This window comes from Euleptes europaea, chromosome 20, assembly GCF_029931775.1.
Source record: "Euleptes europaea isolate rEulEur1 chromosome 20, rEulEur1.hap1, whole genome shotgun sequence".
Classification (NCBI taxonomy): Eukaryota; Metazoa; Chordata; class Lepidosauria; order Squamata; family Sphaerodactylidae; genus Euleptes; species Euleptes europaea.
In genome coordinates, this window is record NC_079331.1 from 2701275 (window position 1) to 2726645 (window position 25371).

Genomic DNA, 25371 nt, shown 5'->3' on the forward strand with positions numbered 1-25371 from the left:
GCTAGCAAGGGCGTGATATATTTTATTCTCCCCTTTAAAACTTTGGCCTAGGAGAGGTTTAAATCCTTCAGGCAAGGTTCATGTCAAAGAATCACAGAGTTGGAAGGGACCCCCGGGGTCATCAAGTCCAACCCCCTGCACAATGCAGGAAATTCACAACTACCTTCTTCTTCACACCCCCAGTGACCAGAAGATGGCCAAGATGCCCTCTGTCATGTCTTGCTCTCTGTACAACCGCATGCATGCGCTTATGCGCTAGTGGAGTTATTTCCCCCCCCCCAAATAGGGATGAAGGAAGTTTGAAAACCTTTTGCTGCCGATGTAAAAAGTGCACAGATGTTACTCAAATGGTGACATCCTGCCAAAAGGCGAAGATATCACCCTGTTACCTTACAACGAAATTCTCGGTTTTGAATGGCTCTGTATCTCAAATTTGCATAATTAGTGCCGCGCTCTCTCGGTAACTGGCACGCAAAACCCGCTGCTGTGAGATTGACTCCCCGTCATTAGCCGGCAGTCTGCAGCCATCTGTATAATTGAGGGATGGCTATAGAGAGAGATCGTTCTGCAAATTCATTCTCCGAGGAGCAGCAACCCGAACTACCCGACTGTTTGCCAGCAATACGGCAAGCTCAATTAGCATCACCCTCTTTTTCCTTCCCCCAGGTAAGCAAAAAAATGCCAAACTTGCATTTAAAAAGTTACGAGGGTGAAAGAGAGAATGTGGTCTGAAGGGCAACGCTCCGTTCTTCCTTCCTAGAAAATTCTACACGGCGTTAAGATGTTGTGCTGAGCCCCCGGGATAGAGGAGTCCGCCTCAGTATTTCAGGGAAAGTGTTTTATGGGGCCAGGAGAGCAAGCTTTCTGTTTGCACACGGCTCCTTCTGTCTCAAGGGTTCTGTGCAACCGAAAAGCTTACTACCTTAACCATCTCAAAGTCAAGTCCAAAAGGAAACAAACAGAAAGGCGACAGAACATTGTGACTGGGCTACGCATCCTGGCTCACACTAACTTCAAGGGTCCTTTTCCCAAGCACTCACAGAAACCGAGGACTGAACAAATGAAATGGGTAACTGAGGAAAGATCGCCACTTAGCCTTTCCTCATGAAGTCTCCTCCAGGTGGTGGCTGGCGATCTCCTGCTATTACAACTGATCTGCAGCCACTTTGGCAATTGGACTCTATGGCATTGAGGTCCTTCCCTTCCCCAAACCCCACCCTCCTCAGGCTCCGCCCCCAAAATCTCCCGCTGGTGGCAAAGAGGGACCTGGTAACCCTAGCTAGGAGAAGGATGCGCGATGGGTTAAACCAACGCTCAATGGTTCCCCCATTTGTAAAACTGCGGCCTACAGCTTCTCAGGGCCCACTCGCAAAAAAGTGGTCAGGAAACTTGCAGATGAGCATTTGTACCTCAAGGAAGATTATGAACCATAGCTTAAATATTAAAAAGTAGTTCCGTAAGATTTCAACACGTACCTTCATTCTTCCTGGACTTCACCAACGTGACTTTAGTTGGCTTTGCAGGCTGACTTGAAGTCACCGATCTACGGTCCGATCTCGGCGACAGACTCCTCTCTCTGCTCGCGCTTCGGTCCCTCACCCAGTTTTTCTCCTGCCTTCTGCCTGCGCTCGCAGCGCCGCGGGAACTCCTCGGGTCTGGAATCTCCTCTTCGTAGCTGTCCTCGTCGTTTTCAGACACGGGGTCCGGCTCCGTCCGAGTGACTGGGATCTGAACTTTCTTCATCCTTCTGATGGTCTGCAAAAACACTGCAATTTTTATCAGGCCCTTACATAAGAACATAAGGAAAGCCCTGCTGGATCGGATCAAGGCCCATCAAGTCCAGCAGTCTGTTCCCACAGTGGCCAACCAGGGGCCTCTAGGAAGCCCCCAAACAGGACAACTGCAGCAGCACCGTCCTGCCTGTGTTTCACAGCACCTAATATAATGGGCATGCTCCTCTGATCCTGGAGAGGATAGGTATGCATCATGACTAGTATCCATTTTGACTAGTAGCCATGAATACCCCTTTCCTCCATGAACATGTCCACTCCCCTCTTCAAGCCTTCCAAGTTGGCAGCCATCACCACCTCCTGGGGCAGGGAGTTCCACCATTTAACTATGCGTTGTGTGAAGAAACACTTCCTTCTATCAGTTTTGTTCGTCTCCTGCCTCGAAAACCCTAGGGGCTCGCCATAAGTAGCATGCAACTTGATGGCACTTTGCACACGCACACACACACAGAAGATTTAGTGCTAATGATCTCTCCATCATATTATGGACATCCTGGTTGTCTCCAAATTTACAGCTGCGTTTCTCCTGGCTGTTTTATCCTGCCATGATCGCAAACCCCCCAATCCCATATTTCCGGCAGAAGTTTGCCACAAAATCTTTTGTACTTGCTGTATCTCCAGGAAGAAAAAAAGTATTTATTCCACTTTTACTTCTCCCTTCTGCCCCAAGGTATACTCAAGATGTCAAGGAAACCATTAAGAACGTCCAATAAAGAACAGCAAAAAATATGAACAACGGCCAAGGCGATATCACAAAAAGACGGAGAGGGATAAAACTGCTCACTACATTACCAAAAGCCTAGAGGGGAAAGAAGTTTTACTAGCTTCCTAAAGGTCAAAGACTAGCCCGTTGCAAGCATTCAGCATTATAAAGTCAGCGTCGCAGTTTCTTGCGTTCTGAGTAATACATCTGACATTCTGCACTGCAGACTTAGTACAGCAGTTCTTTTTAAAAGAGTGGACTTCTCCATAAGCCAGGCGTCCTTTTTCGAGCCTGTAGGCACATCTGGAATTTGGGGGGAGGGAACCTTGGCCATCTTCTGGGCGTGGAGTAGGGGTCACTGGGGGTGTGGGGGGGAGGTAGTTGTGAATTTCCTGCATTGTGCAGGGGGTGGGACTAGATGACCCTGGTGGTCCCTTCCAACTCTACGATTCTAGGTGCTTACCAGTACTCCAGATCTTCCAGTGGAAAACCCTTTCATTTGAAAGAGGGCAGCCAATAACAAGCCCTGCCTTACAATGGCCCCACTCACTTCCCAGAATTCAAAGCAGGAGCCAAAGGAAGCACTGGTAGGTGCCACGAATCCCATAGGCACAATGTTGGGGAACCTTGCCTTAAGCCTTTGGTGCGAAGGGGGGAAAAATAGGCTAGCGATATTTTCTTCACCGCCTTTATGCGAGACAGAGGCAAACAGGAGAGGATAACGCAGCATATCTTTGCATGAGAATGTTACGGAGGTGAAGAAATTATTGCTTTAAATGGGAGGAAGGGCCATGGCTCAGTGGGTAGAGCATCTGCTTGGCATGCAGAAGGTCCCAGGTTCAATCCCCGGTATCTCCAGTTAAAGGGACCAGGCAAGTAGGTGATGGGAAAGACCCCTGCCTGAGACCCTGGAGAGCCGCTGCCGGTCTGAGTAGATGATACGGACTTTGATAGACCAAGGGTCTGGTTCAGTATGAGGCAGCTTCATGTGTTCACAAGCGTAAGCCTGTCGTAGGCACAATCCCATCCACAGAGCACAGAACGGCAATGAGAAGGTTTTTTTTTTCTTAATGCTACATGATCTTTACGAAATCTTATATAATGGCAAAGAACTAGAAAGGAGGGCAGATAAAAATAATGGGACTCACTTGGGCTGAAATAGTCAGTTCTGTATATCTAATACACTGAATGTGTACTGGCAGGGTGGTATAGTGGTTAGAGTGAACAAATGGGATCCGGGAGACCCAGGTTCGAATCCCCTTTCTGCCACGGATGCTTGCCAGGGGACCTTGAGCCAGTCACAAACTATCCGCCTAACCCACCTCGCAGGGTTCTTGGGAGGATGAAATTTAGGAGAAGAGAAAAATGTAAACTGCTTTGGGGGGAAAGGTGCGGAGGGGAAGGGAATGTGACTGTAAACTGGTTTGAGTCTCCCTTAAGTGGGAGAGAAAGTTGGCATATAAAAACCAACTCTTCTTCTTCTTCTTCTACATGACGCAGCAAAGCCAAAAGGAAAACCCGCCTCCAGAATCAAGTAGTCCCAATTAAAGGAATCATCTCATCCAGCTGTCTTTTGCAGACAATACAGCTAGTGTTTATCTACTAAGATACAACCTACATGCCACCATTTGAAGGTACGGCCTCCAGTGCCTGCAGCAGCCCTAGGCAAATTGTGCGTGCCCTTGCCCCAGAAGAGGGAACCCAGATTAGATAATTATCCGTTTCCTCCTCTATGCTTTTGCATTGTCTCCTGTAATGGAGACAAACCAATTACGGTGCAATCCCATGAAGAGTGACTCCAGTTGTGCCCCTCTGCCACCAATGGGCGTAGACGGGAGTAAGTTGACACAGGATGGCACTGTAAGTCAATTACACCATCAATTTAAAGGGAGTCTCCAATTAACCTGATCAAGCAGCACGCTTATTTTTCATGTATTTACAAAAAAAAAAACCCAACAAATTCCTCCTTCATGCAGGATGTTGCTTTCTGGTGTCCACACATGAAGCTGCCTTCTACTGAATCAGACCCTCGGTCCATCAAAGTCAGTATTGGCTACTCAGACTGGCAGCGGCTCTCCAGGGTCTCAGGCAGAGGTCTTCCCCATCACCTACTTGCCTGGTCCCTTTTAACTGGAGAGGCCGGGGATTGAACCTGGGACCTTCTGCATGCCAAGCAGATGCTCTGCCACTGAGCCACGGCCCCTTAACTTGTCACAGTTGAACAGGGAGCTGGAAAACGTGATCAAGAGGCACCCAAGATTTTTGGTTATGTATCGACATACCTTTCTGAGCATTATTGTCAGCATGGCAAAAGGGTTTTCTCCGGAGAAGGGGGAAAGAATAAGCTTGCCTCAGCCAGGGGAAAAAATAAACAAACGGGAATTTGGGAAAACGCAAACCCGATTAAACAGCCCCATAATCTATATAGATGGGTATTTCATCAGTTTCCCAAGGCTTGAATAGTCTGCTGGAGCAGAAAGTGACTTGACCTCTGGGTAGCCTGGCAGCGCCAACAGGATTGAGATATAGACCCTTGTAGCAGAGCCGGCAAAGCACCTTTGAGGGGGGGGGGAGGCTGCAGAGTCCCACAGCAGACTGCAAGTCAAGCAATTTGACTTTCTTCCAGACTGAAAAAAAAATACGTTTTTTTATGGCCTGCCGCAATTCTGAAGCCTTTCATTTGCACATTCCCCAAATGCTGGGGTTGGCATGAAAATGATGCTCTTCAAAGTAGTTGGTTTTTACCGTGTCTGGGCTGTACCACTCCGGACTGCTGAGTTGGGGGGGGGGGAGAGAAAGAGCCCCCACAGACTGCATTAACAAATAAAAACTCCAAACATTAAAAAAAAAACTAGCTTCCCAAGGGAAGTCAAGGCCAGGAGAGCATTCAGTCTCTTGGGCATCTTAGTCCGAAGTAGTACAAATCAGATACAGATTTACAAATTCAGCTATGGACATTCGATGTTGCAGCCCGTCTTTTCTGATAAGATCACTCACACTGAGGCTGCCAACCTCCAGGTGGTGGCTGGAGATCTCCTGGAATTACAGCTAATCTCCAGACTAAAGAGATCAGCTTTCTCAGAGGCGACGGCCACTCTGGAGGGCGGACTCTATGGCATTACACCCCACTGGGGTCCCTCTCCGAGCCCTGCCCCTCTCCAGGCTCCGCCCCCAAATCTCCACAAATGTCCCAACCTGGAGTTGGCAACCCTAACACACACAACCTTGCCTTTTACACATGAACACGTGCAGCTGCCTTCTACTGAATCCGACCCTTGGGTCCATCAAAGTCAGTATCGTCTACTCAGGCCGGCAGCGGCTCTCCAGGGTCTCAGGCAGAGAGACCCTTCATCATCTACTTGCCTGGTCCCTTGAACTGGAGATGCCGGGGATTGAATTTAGAACCTACTGCAGGCCAAGCAAAGGCTCTACCACTGAGCCACGACCCCTCTCCATGGCTCTCCAGGGTCTCAGGCTGAGGTCTTCCCCATCACCTACTTGCCTGGTCCCTTTAACTGGAGATGCCGGGGATTGAACCTGGGACCTTCTGCATGCCAAGCAGAGGCTCTACCTCTGAGCCAAGTTTTGGCTTTCAGAGGGAACATTCCCCAGAAGAAGCTGCAAGACTGTAGATAGTTTCGTATCTACTAAACAGCTAGTAGGAAAAGTCAGGAGAATTCACTAAATGACTGCCAGGGAATAATCAATCCCGAGGACAGAACTGCTTGCGGTGTGGGTTCGATTTTCCATGCCCGACAGATTTGCAATTGTTTACCGAGAGGCAGTCTGCTCTCCCTGGTGGGTGACGGGTTGTTTTGCAGATTTAAGGGGGTGGGAGAGCTATTTACTCACTGGGTAGGTCTGGAAGCATAACGGGACGCTGTATAATTTTGCCGCCCGGGCAGCAAAGGGAGCCTGCTGAGCACTATGGAAAAAGCTACCTGTTGAGGCATGAACGCAAACGGTACCATATGAACGCACAACGTGCTTGAGAACTGTGCTGTAAGAAAACAGCCTCCGGATGAGAGGAAGCTACGCAGACCCTGAATGGAAGCTAGTAATCATAGACCCTATGCACAGGAGGGCTACATGCAATAACATAAGAAAAGCCATGCTGGATCAGACCTAGGCCCATCAAGTCCAGCAGTCTGTTCACACAGTGGCCAACCAGGGGCCTCTAGGAAGCCCACAAGCAAGACGACTGCAGCAGCATTGTCCTGCCTGTGTTCCAAAGCACCTAATATAATGGGCATGCTCCTCTGATCATGAATAGGGATACATCATGACTAGTAGCCATGAATAGCCCTCTCCTCCCCTCATAAAGCCTTCCAAGTTGGCAGCCATCACCACATCCTGGGGCAGGGAGTTCCACAGTTTAACAGTGACAATTTAACTTTCCCTCCAGGCTCTTTAGCCTCTCCCGAGTCATGCGGGAAAGACCCTCAGAGGGAACCGAGGACAGGTAAAGAATTACAGGCGGATGGATGGCACCGAATCACTTTTAGACTGGGGAGGGGGTCGTGTTTTCATTCAGACTAAAGTGCTGTCCCCACGTGGGTCGCATTTACCGCACACCGACAGGAATGAAAGGCAGCCATTCTGCCCCTTTATAGGAAACAAGTGCAGGGGAACGCACAAGAACATCACTGGGCCAAGAAGGTTCCCCGCCCCGGCGGTCCCAGCCATTAAGAGCCAATATGCTTCAGGATCTCCATTCGGCCAGAGTGGTGTAGAGGTTAAGAGCGGTGGTTTGGGGCCGTGGAGTCTGGAGAACCGGGTTCGATTCCCCACTCCTCCACATGAACGGCGGAGGCTAATCTGGTGAACTGGATTTGTTTCCCCGCTCTTCCACATGAAGCCAGCTGGGTGACCTTGGGCTAGTCACAGCTCTCACAGCCCCACCCACCTCACAGGGTGTCTGCTGTAGGGAATGGAAGGGAAGGTGATTGTAAGCCTTTTTGATTCTCCCTTAAGTGGTAGAGAAAGTCGGCATGTAAAAACCAACTCTTCTTCTTCTTCTTAAAGGGAGTTCAGAGCAGCTCCCAAATACACAGATACACCATCCTTTTCAAGCAAAGTTATTTAAGGAATTCTGAAAATGGTCACACAATAAAACAGCAATGGAATCTGCCCTCAAGGCTTGTTTTCACTTTGTGCAAAGCAAATCTGGCACATAAATCCCTTTTTTAAAAAAGAAGGAACTGACCCTGGCATACAGGTTTAGGGGTAGAAAGTGTTTACTTACGATTTTGGCATTTTTCCCACTTTTCCTCAGCTGCTGAACAGCAAACGCGTGCTCCACGTTATCCATTGAAACGCCATTGACCATCGCCACGCGGTCGTTCTCCCTAAAACGGCAGAAAACGCAAAGCTTAAGCGAGAAGACAGAGAGAAGAATCTGCGCAGAAACCAAGCACACTGTTTAGGAGCAGCAGACTCTAATCTGGAGAAGCGGGTTGGTTTCCCCATTCCTACACATGAAGCCGGCTGGGTAACCATGGGCCAGTCACAGTTCTCTCTGAACTCTCTGAGCCCCACCGGTGTCTGTCGCGGGGAGGGGAAGGAGGCATGTGGAAGCCGCTTTGAGACTCCTTAAAGGTAAAGAAAAGTGGGGTATAAGAACCAGCTCTTCTTCCTCAGTGCGGTGTAGCGGTTAAGAGCGGTGGTTTGGAGCGGTGGACTCTGATCTGGGGAACCGGGTTCAATTCCCCACTCCTCCACATGAGCAGCGGCCAATCTGGTGAACTGGGTTGGTTTCCCTGCTATTACACATGAAGCCAGCTGGGTGACCTTAGGCAAGTCACACTCTGTCAGCCCCACCTACCTCACAGAGTGTCTGTTGTGGGGAGGGAAGGTGATTGTCAGCCGATTTGAACCTGGGAACGTCTGCACACCGAGCAGAGGCTCTTCCACTGAGCCACAGCCCCTCCCCACCAAGTGAGGCACTCCCTTTTAGCTAGCCCCCGCATATCTCCGTGCATGAATGTCTTTGCTCTTACCCCTGCAATGACATTAACCATGAAGGCTGCCAATCTCCACGGGGGGTGGGGGGGCTGGAGATCCCCCAGAATTACAACCTATCACAGTTTCCCCAGGAAAAAACGACAGGTTTGGAGGGTGGTCTGTATGGCATTAGACACTGCTGAGGTTCCTCCCCTCCCCAAACCCCACCTTCCCCAGGCTCCACCCCCAAAATCTCCAGGAACTCCCCAAATCTTGCGAGATTTGGCAATCCTATATGGTGAAGGTTAACAAAACAAAAAACCGAGAATCCTGGAAACTGCTCCCTTAAACTCTGATGAGAACAGCAATAAGACCGAAGGAAAACAAATAAAACTGGGCCATCCTTGCAAAACTCTCCATTCTAAAATCAAAGTTTAAACTGGTCACTCACTGGAGCAGACCTTCCGCCGGGCCTCCTTTGAGCACATCGGAGATGACGATCGACGTTTCTCCGCTCTGGAAGTGAGGATTGTCTCTCCCTCCCGATATTGCAATGCCGAACCCAAATCCAGGAGCCTGGGACGGAGCAAAGAGATGTTTAAATCACAGGTTATGGAGACATCCTGAAGGGGGGGGGGAAACTTTAAAAAAATTATAAATGGATACCAGCATCAGCTCTTCAAGAGAAGCAGCGACATTACAATGGAGGGGGGGGAAATGATTAGATTTTCAATCTGCTGTGTTAGAAAACTGGTTACAGTCTGAGCTGGGAGTAAATACTTACGAAGACCACATTTTCAGAGGATGGACAAAACAGCGGCAAACGCGTTTCAGGAGCCAAGTTCTAATTCCAAGGGAATAACGGATTGAGATACTTCTGTATGCTCAGCTAGCCATTGATGAGCAAGAGTTCACACCAGATGGGGAAAATGTTGGATCCAACCCTTGTCCCACCACTCCTGGACATTTATTTAAATATTTATACCCCTCCTTTCCTTTGGGCCCCAGCCTGAAGCCTTCCTCCAAATAAAGAGCTCTTTACATTGGAGGAAGAGGTGCTGAGGCTGAATGAAGGCTACTTGGGCGATGCCGGATCCACCCCATTACAGCGCTCTGAGATAGCTTTGCATATCTGCAGATACGGCAGCCAACCTCCAGGTCCTAGCTGGAGAGGTCCTGCTATTACAATGGATCTCCAGCCGATAAGAGATCAGTTCACCTTGGCAATTGGACTCTATGGCCTTGAAGTCCCTCCCCTCCCCAAACCCTGCCCTCCTCAGTCTCTGCCCCAAAAACCTCCCGCCGTTGACGAAGGAGGATCAGGCAACCCTATCTGCAGATCTCTTCCTCAGTGTTGTGTGTGTGTGTTAAGTGCCATCAAGTCGCTTCCAACACATGGCGACCCTATGAATCAATGTCCTCCAAAATGTCCTATCTTTGGCAGCCTTGCTCAGATCTTGCAAATTGAGGGCCGTGGCTTCCTTTATCGAGTCAATCCATCTCTTGTGGGGTCTTCCTCTTTTCCTGCTGCCCTCAACTTTTCCTATCATGATTGTCTTCTCCAGTGACTCTTGTCTTCTCATAATGTGACCAAAATACGATACCTTCAGTTTAGTCATTTTAGCTTCTAGGGTCAGTTCAGGCTTGATGTGATCTATAACCCACGGATTTGGGTTTTTTTGGGGCAGTCCAGGGTACCCGTCACACTCTCCTCCAACACCACATTTCAAAGGCGTCTACTTTTTTCCTATCAGCTTTCTTCATTGTCCAGCTTTCACACCCATACATAGTAATAGGGAGTACTCCTCAGTGCTGAGAGGGAAAAGATGCTGGTGGTACAGCTCACGAGAGAAGCACCGCGTTCCACATGAGACAGGCCTTCTGCGCCATTCTTTGCCGACTAATTCGGTTACTCTGTGCCCACTGAACAGAGGTCTCCTGTTGCACCCAGAAAACAATGACCATTCTCCCTTCTGGAAACAAAAGCCAAGCTGCCTTTCAAATAGGGTTCCAGCACAAACTGGAACTCGAAAAGTCCCTTGCAAAGTGGGAGACAGTTCGAGATAAGAGACTGGAAGCCTAATTAGGTAGTATTACTTAAGAGGTTGGAGGACTTATTTTTCCTCTACTTTACTCAAAAAGCTCCATTATTAGGTGGAAGATAATCTTCCTCTTTTTTTTTTTTATTGTGTTGGAAAAGATTCTGAAGTGTAGGGAGGTGTCACTGGCCACCAAGATTAAGTTAATTCATGCCATCGTATTCCCTGTTTCTATGTATGGGTGTGAAAGCTGGGCATTGAAGAAAGCTGATAGGGAGAAAGTCGATTCCTTTGAAATGTGGTGTTGGAGGAGAGTGTTACGGATACCCCGGACCGCCAAAAAAACAAACCAGTGGGTACAGATCAAGTCAAACCTGAACTGACCCTAGAAGCTCAAATGACTAAACTGAGGCTAGAGTATTTCGGTCACATTATGAGAAGACGGGAGTCGCTGGATAAGACAGTCATGCTAGGAAAAGTTGAGGGCAGAAGGAAAAGAGGAAGACCCAACAAGAGATGGACGGACTCAATAAAGGAAGACACGGCCCTCAATTTGCAAGATCTGGGCAAGGCTGTCAAAGACAGGACATTTTGGAGGACTTTGATTCGTAGGGTCGCCATGAGTCGGAAGCAACTTGACGGCACTTAACACACACACGTGTTAGAAACCTCCATTTCTATTGCACACCCGGCATCAACTGTAAATAAAGACGGTGTTGTGTAGTGGTTACAGCATCGGGCCGGGATCTGGGAGACCCAGGTTTGAATCCCCTCTCTGCCATGAAAGTTTATTGACCAGTTACACAAACTCAGTCTCTCCTCACGGGGTTGTGAAGAAGACAGAACAGAGGGGAGGGAGAACAAGGGCACCCTCTCTGAGTCCCCGTCGTCAGCAAGGAATATCGGGTATAACGGAAGTAAAGAAATACATAAAATATACTGCATGGATGAGGGGAGGGGCTGTGGCTCAGTGGTAGAAATCAGGAGCAGCTACGAAACCATGCCGGGGATTTCCAAAGCAATTAAACCTGGCTTAGGATGCTCTTCATTCCTATGCCATTTTGGAAATGCATTCGGGAACTGGACAGCGGTCGCTTTCCAATTCAATCGAGCCAGTTCGCAGAGTGGCAGCGCATAAGTCAAGAAGCTCTTTTTTTTTATTACACATGAAGCTGCCTTCTACTGAATCAGACCCTTGGGTCCATCAGAGTCAGTATTGTCTACTCAGACCGGCAGCGGCTCTCCAGGGTCTCAGGCAGGGGTCTTTCACATCACCTACTTGCCTATATCCTTTAACTGGAGATGCCAGGGATTGAACCTGGGACCTTCTGCATGCTAAGCGGATGCTCTACCAATGAGCCACGGCCCCTCCCCTTCTGGAGGGAAGAAATTCTGAGCATGCAAGAAATGCGGCTGTCAGAAGATGTGTTCCCTTGCTAAGAAGAAAACAAAAGGCAGCTCCTTTCCCACGGCATCTCTCCACTCAGCTGGGGACCTTCTACTGAGAACACCACAGGATCCCCCGGCAGGTGTGCCGAGCTCTCCTCGCCAAACGCAGCACAAGTCCGGGATTCTGTCCCCGCGGCCGCTTTCTGATTCGGCCACATCACCGAACAGCAGAACAGGAGTCGAGACGCTCATTTGCTTGTTGCCCACGCTAGCTATTTTAAGAATGAAAGTGTCAGTCCTCGCAGCGGCAGAGGGCTTGGATCAAAGAATCATAGAGTTGGAAGGGACCACCAGGGTCATCTAGTCCAACCCCCTGCACAGTCACAACTACCTCCCCACCAACACTGCCAGTGACCCCTACTCCATGCCCAGGAGACGGCCAAGATGCCCTCCCTCTCATGAACCTGCCTAAGGTTATAGAAACAACATTGCTGACAGATGGCCATCTAGCCTCTGTTTAAAAACCTCCAGGGAAGGTGAGCTCACCACCTCCCGAGGAAGCCTGTTCCACCGAGGAACCGCTCTAACTGTTAGAAAATTCTTTCTAATGTCTAGACCAGTGGTTCCCAACCTTTTTTTGACCAGGGACCACTAAGAGTTTTTTGTTCGGTGCAGGGACCCCAAGGTTCAAAATAAAAATTCAGAGAATTTGAAAATAATCTTTAATCATAACTGTTAGTTAAACATTAAACTTAGAATAAAATTTGAATATATATTTTTATAATAGAGAACTTTTAATTGTAAATATTAATGTATTATGGGTTTATAACTTTGTTTCATGGACCTTAATTTAGTTCTCGCGGACCCCTGGGGGTCCACGGACCCCTGGTTGGGAACCAGTGGTCTAGACGGAAACTCTTTTGATTTAATTTCAACCCGTTGGTTGTGGTCCGACCTTCTGGGGCAACAAAAAACAACTCGGCACCATCCTCTCTATATGACAGCCCTTCAAGTACTTGAAGATGGTTATCATATCCCCTCTTGGTCTTCTCCTCTTCAGGCTAAACATACCCAGCTCCTTCAACCTTTCCTCAGAGGACTTGGTCTCCAGACCCCTCACCATCTTTGTTGTCCTCCTCTGGACACGTTCCAGCTTGTCTACATCTTTCTTAGAGCCACAGCCCACCTTCGATAAAGTGGCAGATACATCTGAATGCTGCCAACAAGGCAGCTTCCTTCTCTTTGTGCGACTCCCAGGACAAACCAATCACAGGGCAGCTTTTAAAGGGAGCAATGGTGTTAGTGCGCACATTGGACACCCTATTTTTGAATCCAACACCCGAAATTTGAATAGGATAGTGAAAGAATATCCTTCTAGTTACTGGAACTACCTGATGCTGACATCAAATGTTTCTGTCCAATTACTGACGGAGCGGCTACCTTGAACACACGAACACATGAAGCTGCCTTATACTGAATCAGACCCTCAGTCCATCAAAGTCAGTATTGTCTACTCAGACTGGCAGCTGCTCTCCAGGGTCTCAGGCGGAGGTCTTTCACATCACCTACTTGCCTGGTCCCTTTAGCTGGAGATGCCGGGGATTGAACCTGGGACCTTCTGCATGCCGAGCAGATGCTCTACCACTGAGCCCCTCCCCTTAGGAGCTTTGAACATATCGGCATATTCTGTCCCCCTTCCTCCCACAGAACTAAAATCTTTGCAGGTCAGCACCCAGGTGTTCTGCCAACCAGAGATGTCTTGGCATTGACCTGGCGCGGAAACTGGTATTTCTGGTTGGACTCTCCCTGCCGGACGGCCTCCCTTCGACACTGTGCCTTAGTCAAACCAGGCACATTCTTCTCCAGTTACAAATCCCGACGGGATTTTTTCCCCAGGCACAGTTTGTTGCATTCGAAGCATGGCGCATTCTCGACACGCACAAAAAGTGCTCCAAGTGAGAAAAGGCAATCAGTCAATCCCGAGATTGGCACATGGGGTGTACAGAAAGGACAGCAGCACAGCGTAGTGGTTAAGAGTGGTGGGTTGGAGCGGTGGACTATGATCTGGAGAACCGGGTTTGATTCCCCCACTCCTCCACATGAGCGGCGGAGGCTAATCTGGTGAACCGAATTGGTTTCCCCACTCCTACAAAGCCAGCTGAGTGACCTTGGGCTAGTTACAGTTCTCTTAGAGCTCTCTCAGCCTCACCTACCTCACAGGGTGTCTGCTGTGGGGAGGGGAAGGAGACTGTAAGCCGGTTTGATTCTTCCTTAAGTAGTAGAGAAAGTCGGCGTATAAAAACCAACTCTTCTTCTTCTTCACTTCTCTTCTAAAGGTAAAGGTAGTCCCCTGTGCAAGCACCGGGTCATTCCTGACCCATGGGGTGATGTCACATCCCGATGTTTACTAGGCAGACTGTGTTTATGGGGTGGTTGGCCAGTGCCTTCCCCAGTCGTCTACACTTTATCCCCAGCAAGAAGGGTCCTCATTTTACCCACCTCGGAAGGATGGAAGGCTGAGTCAACCTTGAGCCGGCAACCTGAAACCGACTTCCATGGGGATCGAACTCAGGTCATGAGCAGAGCTTTTGACTATAGTGCTGCAGCTTACCCCTCTGTGTCAAGGGGCTCTCTACTTCTCGGGTTTATTTCTGGTATCAAAGCCAGGCTTGGGTGGAAGGGAGGGGACTTTAGAGGACCAGCTGCGGAACAGGAGGGTCCTGGATCACCTGCCAAGACGCTCGGGAAATGGCAAGCCTTTCATTTAAGTCCAGCTGGGACAGACCGATGCTTGAAGACGCAGATCTGGTGGGCAGCTCATCGAGGCGATGGAGCCAGTTCCAGATCTCCAGTGAGTGCCCAAGAGGCACACATGATACTTTCACCCATCCTGTTTTTAAGCTTGGGGAGGGGCCCTGGCTCAGTGGTAGAGCCTCTGCTCGGCATGCAGAAGGCCCCTGGTTCAATCCCCGGCATCTCCAGTTAAAGGGACTAGGCAAGTAGGTGACGTGAAAGACCTCTGCCTGAGACCCCGGAGAGCTGCTGCCGGTCTGACCGGACAATACTGACATCGATGGACCAAGGGTCTGATTCAGCATAAGGCAGCTTCATGTGAGCGGAGGGGCCGTGGCTCAGTGGTAGAGCCTCTGCTCGGCGTGCAGAAGGTCCCAGGTTCAACCCCCAGTGGCATCTCCAGTTAAAGGGACTGGGCAGGTAGGTGATGCGAAAGACCTCTGCCTGAGACGCTGGAGACACGCTGCCGGTCTGAGCGGACAATACGGACTTTGATGGACCAAGGGTCTGGTTCAGAATAAGGCAGCTTCATGTGCTCATCACCGGAGACATGGGGAGGGGCAAGTGAGAATGTTATTACACAGAGAGGCTGGAAGGGCCAGCCAAGCCGGAGATGGGCGTGTTTGCATGACAATGAGGAACACAAATAAGAATGGGAGTCAGTCAGAAGATTAAACTCATCCAGAGTGGGTGTGACCCCTCCCACATGGTAATGAATGGCAAAGCAGGATGGGACAATCCACACACACCTCAGAAGAGGGACAATTATCTCCTGGAATGAATAACCACTCCCAGGTCCCTTCTTGAGGTCAAGAGGAAAAGCATTCGATCTGCATAAGAATTCCCACTCAGGAGCATTATTCTAGGGTGATTTATGCATGGGCAGATTTGCTTTAGATTTGCCACTTTTTAGATGCACAATTCCCCCCCATTCGAGATCTCAAAACGCTGCATGGGGGCTTGTGTGTGTGTGTAAAGTGCCTTCAAGTCTCAGCCAACTTATGGCAATCCCTTTTTGGGGTTTTCATGGCAAGAGACTAACAGAGGTGGTTTGCCAGTGCCTTCCTCTGCACGGCAACCCTGGTATTCCTTGGTGGTCTCCCATCCAAATACTAACCAGGGCTGACCCTGCTTAGCTTATGAGATCTGACGAGATCAGGCTAGCCTGGACCGTCCAGGTCAGGCGCATGGGGGCTTACTGTTTTGAGAATTTGGATGGAGAAAATATGCATCTAGAGAGAGGCAAATCCAAGGCAAAACCTCCCATGCATAATCTGTCTAGATGCCTCCCTCTGTATTTTCCTTTGTTTTTGTGGGTCGAAGATTCCTCCGTTGTGCAGGGGGTTGGACTAGATGACCCTGGTGGTCCCTTCCAACTCTATGATTCTATTATTCTAGTCCACACCTGAACATGCACAGCCCTGCAACTCAATCCTCCCTGGAATGCTAGAAGCAAAATCCCTCCTGAGGAAACATAAGGGGGGCTCCCACACAGCAAGGACGCTCCACGTTCCTCTAGCCACCACTTCCCCATAGGAGTTTCGATGTGCTTTTTTCCCCCTGCCAGCCTCTCTCCCCTGCTGTTTGCCCGGCATTCTTCCCCCACGCTACTGGGAGGCTTTTAAAAACAGTGGCAACAGCTATTTTAAAAAAGGGGGTGAACAGAAGGAAAGCGGGTTGGATGCAGGCAGGCCCTTTGAAAACGCACACTTTCCCATTCAGTTAAATAACGCGTTTGAACTACAATCGAGTGGACATGTTCATGGAGAAGAGGGGTATTCATGACTACTGGTAAAAATGGATGCTAGTCATGATGCATCCCTATTCTCTCCAGGATCAGAGGAGCATGCCTGTTATATCAGGTGCATGCACTGGAACACAGGCAGGATAATGCTGGTACAGTTGTCTTGTTTGTGGGCTTCCTAGAGGCACCTGGTTGGCCACTGTGTGAATAGACTGCTGGACTTGGTGGACCTTGGTCCGATCCAGCAGGGCCTTTCTTATGTTCTTATGGAGGAGAGGGCTATCCATGGCTACTAGTAAAAATGGATACTAGTCATGATGCATCCCTATGCTCTCCAGGATCAGAGGAGCATGCCAAATATATTAGGTGCTGTGGAACACAGGCAGGATAAATGCTGCTGCAGTCGTCTTGTTAGTGGCTTCCTAGAGGCGCCTGTTTGGGCCACTGTGTGAACAGACTGCTGGACTTGGTTGGCCTTGGTCCAATCCAGCAGGGCCTTTCTTATCTTACGTTCTTGTTTTGTTTTTGCTTATGAACCTCCCGGCTAGCCCCTGATGGCCACTGCCTCTTAGACTAGAAGGGCTCTTTCTTGTGCCCAAGAGGTAGTTCTCTATGAGCAGGTACTTCTGGCCCTCTAAACGTCCAAGTCTCAAGCTGCTTCCGGTTTAAGGAAGATTCGATCGAGCCTCGTCCTTTCCTTTCCAGCTCACCACTGAAAGGGCCCCCTGGGCCCTACACGTTAGATTCCCACCCTCCTGGGCGGGGACAAAGCTTTAAAAATTACTGCCGCTGCAGCTTCCCTTCGTTCCCCCCCAATCCAATTAGCAAAACAGATGCTCGCTCACGTAGAACTGGGAGAGGTAATCTCGCTCCTGCAAAATCCAGCCTTTAAGAACGCCCGGGCCAGCTCGTGACGCGCCCTAGCTGGTGCAGCGTTTCTTACAGCTTCGATTTCTGATGGTGGGAGGAAGGCCGGCTTCCCAGCTTCAGAAAGCTCTTTTTTCAGGCAGAAAAGGAAGAGCATATGGTGGGCGCGTAGCTCCTTGTGTGACTTTGGAAAGTCTCCCATTTAAGCTTTATTCCCGAGACTGCGGTATTTTTTTGCAGCATCTGGGCTTTGGAACCAGGAACCACGGTGAATGAGCAGGGGCCGTGGCTCAGGGGTAGAGCATCTGCTTAGCATGCAGAAGGTCCCGGGTTCAATCCCCGGCATCTCCAGTTAAAGGGACCAGGCGAGTAGGTGATGTGAAAGTCCTCTGACTGAGACCCTGGAGAGCTGCTGCCGGTCTGAGTAGCCAATACTGACTTTGATGGACCAAGAGTCTAATTCAGCATAAGGCAACTTCATGTGTTCATCTTTCCTCCTCTTCTCCAAATCATCCCTCCCAGAACCATCAACTTCTATTATTTCTACCTAATTTTGTTTTTTTTATTCAGAGCTGATATTGTATTGAAATAAAATTTGATTGAACAATATATTCCTGGCACCAGATTATCCAAACATTCAGATTTTTAGCTGCAGAGCCAGATAGGAAGCTACTGAAGCAAGCTGGGGGGTGGGGGAGAGAGAGACCCTGGTATTAGCTGAGTCAGTACTGTAGAATGTCCAGTGTTATGACAGTATTATACTCTGGCTTATGGGTTAGTGACGCAAGCCAATTAGACCGGTCCTTAACCGCTTTTAAGTATACAGTGCATGCAACTCGTTTAAAAATAAGTCAGCCGAGTGCAAACTTGTTTGGCCAAAGTTTGTCAGGGCGCAACGCGACAGCTAGCACGCACACACCCCTTCTCTCTTCCTCCTCGCCGGGCTATCCCTTCTCTCTTCCTCCTCGCCAGGCTATCAGGAAGCCCTACAACGCAGACTATGTGTGTGTGTGTTAAGTGCCGACAAGTTGCTTCTGACTCATGACGACCCTATGAATCAATGTCCTCCAAAATGTCCTATCTCTGACAGCCGTGCTCAGATCTTGCAAACTGAGGGCTGTGGCTTCCTTTATTGAGTCCATCCATCGCTTGTTGGGTCTTCCTCTTTTCCTGCCGCCCTCACCTTTTCCTAGCATGACTGTCTTATCCAGTGACTCTTGTCTTCTCATAAGGTGACCAAAAGACGACAGCCTCAGTTTAGTCATTTGAGCTTCTAGGGTCAGTTCAGGCTTGACTTGATCTGTAACCCACTGGTTTGTTTTTTTGGCGGTCCACGGTATCCGTAACGCTCTCCTCCAACACCGCATTTCAAAGGGATCCACTTTCTTCCTATCCCCTTTCTTCCTATCTCCAGCTTTCACACCCATGCAGACGCAGACTATACATCCCACAATTTCCAGAAGCAAAGAGAAAGACAGCTGGCTTCTCACAGACAGAAGCTTATCTTCTCTCCCACCCCCTCTTCCTGCCCTCCCGCCACCGAGCGTGCAAGCTAGGCAGCGCGTTTGCCCCGTCTGTGCAGCGACAGGGGCCTATGGGGGCCACCGAAAGGCTTCCCCCTCTCGCCCTGGGAGTGGGGAACAAAACAATGAAGCATTTCCCCCCCTAGACTGGGGTGGCGGCTACCGAAAGGGGCACAACAGGAAGCGAGGGGGTGGGAGAAGAGGAGCGCTTCCTTCCCGGCAGCGGCGGCTCCTCCGTTCCCAGGAGTCAGCTAGGCTTTAGGGCAGCCCCTCCCCCTATTACACACCCATCCAAGCCGGTCAGAGCTACAACCGACAAAGGAATTAATCTGGAGTTTTAATTATTAGTCAGATTCCTTATCCCGTCCTTTTTTTTACTTTAAATGCACTCTGTGCCGCTTACAAAATTTTGAAAAAGCGAAGCTGCAAACTAAAACGAACAGGAACAAATTTAACCCGGATGATTAAAAAAACAACCAAATGCACCAAAATGAGCATAAAAAGAACAGCTACAATCCATCCCACAGCCAGCTTGAACTAAGCTAAAAACCACAGATATTTTTTAAAAGCACCCAAAACACAAACACAAAAAATCAACAGAGGCAGTAAAAACCTTAAAAACCTAACGTGTAACAAACAAACACACACAGTGTCAACATCTGGGAGATGGTTCATTTAGAGCAGTGGTTCCCCAAACCTTTCGGGCCCCCGCCCCCTTGGTTCCCCAAACTCAACCCCAGCGCCCAACACCCTATCCTATAAAAAGCATTATTCAAAATAGGGGCTTACATAATGCACTACAGAAGATAATAACAATAAAATGCCAAAACAGTAACAATTAATTGCACATCTAGTCAAAAATCAAATTAAACCTTTTTAGCTGAAATGTGTTCCACAAAACTGATGAACTTGATCCAGTGGTACCAGCTATTATGCAAAGTCCGGAAAAATTTTTTTGATCGTTTCCACCAAATTTGCCAGCTCGATCTATTGTAAATTAGTGAACCACACAGTTGAAGGGGCCTGCCTCCAGCGCCCCCCTGCTTCCCCCTTGCCTCTTAGTGCCCCCCAGGTAATACCAGTTCCCCCCACAGGAGGTGGTACCGCCCACTTTGGGAACCACTGATTTAGACCTCCCCTCCACGGCCCTCCAGAATAGGACCATCTTAGCTGATCTAAGGATTCACATCTCAAGGGGAGGGAATTCTTAGGAAGTAGATGGTGTGTGTGTAAAGTGCCGTCAAGTCGCAGCCGACTTATGGCGACCCCTTTTTGGGGGGTTTCACGGCAAGAGACTAACAGAGGTGGTTTGCCAGTGCCTCCCTCTGCACAGCAACCCTGGTGTTCCTTGGTGGTCTCCCATCCAAATACTAACCAGGGCCGACCCTGCTTAGCTTCTGAGATCTGACGAGATCAGGCTAGCCTGGGCCATCCAGGTCAGGGCAGGAAGTAGAATACTATGGTGCAAACAATGCATTCCAAAAAGGCACCCCACTTTGGGCCTAGAGAAGGATGTAGATCACCCAGCGGTCCCTCCTCAGTTCGTGGACGTGATGCACCAACAGTTGGATGGTTAGCATCAAGTTGCTGAGAATTTACTTTCTTTCAAAATGACTAAAAGCCACCAACTCTACGTGCTGCTGCAGAAAAGAGGCCCGGGGTTTATAAACACCCTATTGAAACTCATTTACAAATCACAGTAATTTCAAACACAGGAATAGGACATAAACCCCGTTTCCTTCCCCCCCCCCCTCCACTTTCCGGACATCTGGGTTTCGCCTATTGTTTTCCAAGGCCAACAGCATCCTGAGCGATCGAGGCATAAATGTAATGGCAGAAACCTACCCTGTGAAGCGTCACCGTGTGTTGTTCCCATATAGCTGTTTCTTCCATAGTTGTGCTCTGGTTTAAAAAGGGGAAGAGAAGAAGAAAAATCCAAGTTAGCTTTTTGGGTTGCCGCTATTAAACTTTACCGAAGTACCGCTAAATTGACGATGGTCATTATCGTCCTTGCTTTTGGTCCTTGCTCAGGGCTAAGTGAAGCCGGGGGAAATGGAAGGTGCGTTTTGTTTTGTTTTCAACATTAAGGCCCGGAAAGCTGCGCCCTGTAACTTCCTTTGCTTGCAACTGGACTAGCTGGGCAGAAGCCAGCTCCGCTCACGACTTCCTGCTGGCCCCGCCGTCTTTGGTGTGAGTATTTCATAAAAGTGTAATGCAATGCTTTTTTCTAGCCTTTTGCTCATCGGCCATCTAGCACCATAACTGCACATGGCGCTTGAAGGTGACCGGTTCCTGCCCTGAGGATTTCACACTTTTAAAATTGCCATAAGCGAGAAAAGCGAAGCACACGTTTACATAATCCAACCCAATGGCTGTACTAACTCATCACCATGCCTGGTTGATCACCACTATCCGGAAATCAAAGTAACTTAATCTTTTTATTTCTCAATAAAAAGACCCCTGATTTCCCTTATTGGTTGGCATTTGCCCCCACCCCCACTATGGCAGTTATGGCAAATAAAATCCTGTATATCAAAGACATATCAAAGAGGAAGACCCAACAAGAGAGGGACTGACTCAATAAAGGAAGCCACAGCCCTCAATTTGCAAGATCTGAGCAAGGCTGTCAAAGATAGGACATTTTGGAAGACACTGATTCATAGGGTCGCCATGCGTCGGAAGCGACTTGACGGCACTTCACACACACACACACACACACACACATCAAAGATGGTTTCGAACACCAAGCTACTTGCGAAGCGACCTAACAAGTTCGCTTGCTCAGAGGGGAAGCAACATGTCTTTGACCTACCCAAGGAGAAAACGTTGACACAAAACTAGTTACAGCTATTCTTTTCCGTCTGACAAAAGTGAGCCGTGACTCACGGAAGCTCACACCCTGCCAGAAATTTTTGTTAGTCTTTACAGGTGTGCTGCTGGACTCTTGCTCTTTTCTAACCGCTACAGACAGACGGACACGGCTACCCATCGTGATCGTTCCCTTCGAAAGAGAATCTGAATGAATTGACATCAAAATGTGTTTTTTTTTTAAATGCAGTTTTATGCCTAGTAATAAACCTACTGTGGTTTCCCATAAAAAGCAGACTGTTTTGACACACAACTAATACTTCCAGCACTGTAAAACACTCCAGGAGGCATTCAGGTATTTCTATATTGAAAACCATAAAGAGACAGAATACATCTGGGCCTTCTCATCTTTCAAGTACTTGCTAGAGCTGGTTTCTTCTCCATCGGTAAATGCCCTCATTTCCCGGTTTGGGCGGGGGGGCTTCTCAGCCTTGGCAAAAACAAGCTACGGCCGAAATACAAAGCCATTTCAGCATTTGCCAAAAAGAAAAAGGTTTCACCCCAGATCTGTCCGGAAACAGCTGCTGGGTGAATAACGGGCCCTTTGAAAGGCTGGTTTCTGCTTTGCTGCCCGCGTGGGGCACAATCTTTCAAGCCGTAGAAAGGAAAAGCGCTCGAGTTCCTTGCAAAATAGTTCAGACTCCTGCACCGGGGAAGGTGGAAAACGAACACTGTCAACAAACCACATTCTGTTCTTATCGGGGTTGTGGGAACACAGCCCAAAAGGTTATACAACTTGGATTCAACGCTATGGAAACTCTGTTCAAGAACTTGCTGGGGGGGCGGGGAGAGAGAAACACGCAGAGGACACCTGTATTTAAGACTATGTCCAATTTAAGACTATATCTAATTTGTATATGAAGCTATTAAAGTGCCGGCATTATACTCCAGGGCCCTGTTCTGTGCTCACCCACCACCATCCGCAATCAAATATACATGAAAGCTTTTCCAGATTGGATGGGTTTCACGAAGAGGCTAGAGAAGGGGGTGGGGGGTCAAATTCAATTGTTATGAGGGCCAGATGTGACATAAATGCCACTTGGCCAGGCCAGGCCATGCCTCACCAGCCCAGATCGAGATTGGGGGGGGTGACCGCCCTTGGCTGGCTCGGGGGCCGGATAAGAGCTCTCAAGGGGCCGGATGCAGCCCGCGGGTCGTACGTTTGAAACTCGGAGCTAGAGGGTTCGTTCCCATTGTGCTGCGGACGGCAACATCCACAACGGCAGACACGCGTGTGAACTTCGGGTTCTCTTCCAACGGAGTTCCTTAATCGGAGTGGCAAAACAGCTGACAAGCGCAGCATATGCCGTTGGAGGTACGGAAAATAATCTCGGACACGATCAGAGGGCTTACGAAGCCCTTATTAGGCTATGTGGGTCAAAAGCAATGTTGTAGAAATTATCTTCTGTGTCAATCCCACAAAAACAGGGAAGAGGAGGAACCAGGGTTTTAAAAATTCAGCCTTCCTCGCCTCTGCATCTCTCAGTCTTCTCTCCCTCTGAACTTCTCATCTTCGCATTGCTGTGGTCCATTCCCAAATTCTCCTTTCCTCTGATGTCTCAGGCCCCTGGCGACTACTCTCTTATGCTCTGGGCTTGGCAGAGTTATAGAATCACAGAGTTGGAAGGGACCACCAGGGCTACCTAGTCCAACCCTCTGCATAATGCAGGAAATTCACAACTACCTCCCCCCCCACACACCCTGTGACCCCTACTCCATGCCCAGAAGATGGCCAAGATGCCCTCCCTCTCATCATCTGCCTAAGGTCATAGAATCAGCATTGCTGACAGATGGCCATCTAGCCAAGCAAGCATGAACCGGGATGCCAAGAACACAGAACGTTGGGTACAGGCATGCCTTCTTACGGCAAGCCGAGGACAGGTAAGGAAGACGGAGGGGGAAGCGGAAAAGCCATTCTTGGTTTTAGTACAGTTGTGATTCTCAGGCACCTAAGCGCATCCGAGGCCCAATTTTCCGCAAGAGCATGCCAACCGTTGCAGCAAAACCAACTGACACAGGGGGGGCGTCATCTGAATAGCAACTGTGCGACTTTCATTTGGAAAGACACAATATGCAAATTTTATTTGTGCGAGTTATGCAATAGCTAATTTGCATCTCACTTAATATGCACAGCCTCTACACTTCTCTCTTTTGACCTTACTGAGTATATGGGAAGCTCACAACAGCACATTTGCTACCTGCCAGGACTGAACATCTGAGGACAGCCTCCTCTGAGCAAACCCCCCAGGCTGTGGAAAGAGAAGGGACAAGAGCCATCCTTTCAAGTTTCTTTGTCCTCAAACATCTCCCCACACCCAGTTAATAGAAGTCTTGCTGCCTGACTCCAACTACTATATTTCTCATTGAACAGAGCAAACAGTTAAGAGCTAAGGTAGTTAGCTCTAGAGCAGAATCCCACAAATGATGTTGTTTTTGGTGGTCTACATCAATGTTAATTCTACTAGATTTTATTTTCTTGTACATGTCTCTTTTAACTTGTGCTACACTGTGGATGATGTTTTGTGAAGGCCTATGGCCACATACAAATACATTCTACTACTACTACTACTACCCCCAACAAGTCGGCATCCAATCCATCTAAAGATATAGAGTGTAAATCTATTTTTGTACAACATTTACATGGACTACACGGATGGCTTTTCGGACTATAGCAAAGTTAAAATGGATGCTCCCATCTGCTGTGGCAAAGCTAGAGGAGGGTCATTGGAGCCAGTGGCCAACAATGATCTCTACTATGTACAGGATCCTAACCCAGGAGTAAGGGAGTAATGGCATGTGTCAACCACCACCAATCTACTATATGTGTGTGTGTTAAGTGCCGGCAAGTCACTTCCGACTCACGGCGACCCTATGAATCCATGTCCTCCAAAATGTCCTATCTTTGACAGCCTTGCTCAGGTCTTGCAAATTGAGGGCCGTGGCTTCCTTTATAGGGTCAATCCATCTCTTGTTGGGTCTTCCTCTTTTCCTGCTGCCTTCAACTTTTCCTAGCATGATTGTCTTTTCCAGTGAGACTCATCTTCTCATAATGTGACCAAAGTACGACAGCCTCAGTTCAGTCATTTTAGCTTCTAGGGTCAGTTAGGGCTTGGTTTGATCTAGAACCCAGAGATTTGTTTTTTTGGCCCAATATTTCAGGCACAGAGACATTTTTCTACTATATACCAGCCATCAAATTCTATCAAAAGAACCCAATTTCCACATCACGTGTATCCCGGCGGCACTTCCACCCGACAATATTTGTTTGATATTATTTTAGTTTCTTCTTCTGAGTTCATTTAAGTTTAAGAACTGGATGAGCCAGTAATCCCTTATTGCAAAGGCTTGCCAGTTATAGCAAACTATTTTGCCTGCTTTAAATTCATCCACATAGATCGTCAGTATCATCTTGAATAGTAATATTGTGAGCGTATACTGCGGACGGAGCAGCAAACTTGTTCTCAAACAAGACTGTCTTTGTGTTGCCCAAGAATGGTGCTATCAATGATTTTCGCGCGCGGCACGTAGCTGAGCCACCTGACAAAATGCAGAAGACAATGTGAGGAAGCCCGTTTAAGGGCAACACAGGCTGGCGGAAGTAGAGGAAGCCTTGGTCACACACAGATTCACAAACCAGAGTGCTTAAATTTTCTGTTTTTATGCACTAGTCTTGCCTTCCACCTTCACATTGCTCCTGGAGAGTTGGAAGTCA

At 48.7% G+C, this 25371-nt stretch overlaps 1 protein-coding gene and 1 non-coding gene across 3 annotated transcripts in view; one reads left to right on the forward strand and one right to left on the reverse strand.

Moving 5' to 3' along the window:
• The window catches only part of TJP1 (tight junction protein 1), a 197066-nt gene that overhangs the window by 44750 nt on the left and 126945 nt on the right, over window positions 1–25371 (reverse strand). For both annotated transcript variants that reach the window (XM_056865692.1, XM_056865691.1), the window contains exons 3-6: window positions 20637–20693; window positions 8888–9012; window positions 7739–7841; window positions 1476–1755 (exon numbers count right to left, since the gene is read on the reverse strand). In XM_056865692.1, coding sequence (XP_056721670.1) covers window positions 1476–1755; window positions 7739–7841; window positions 8888–9012; window positions 20637–20693 — 565 coding nt within the window. The remainder of the gene's footprint in view (window positions 1–1475; window positions 1756–7738; window positions 7842–8887; window positions 9013–20636; window positions 20694–25371) is intronic.
• TRNAA-AGC (transfer RNA alanine (anticodon AGC)) lies at window positions 17551–17619 on the forward strand. The gene has a single exon. It is a non-coding gene; the product is annotated as a tRNA-Ala (tRNA).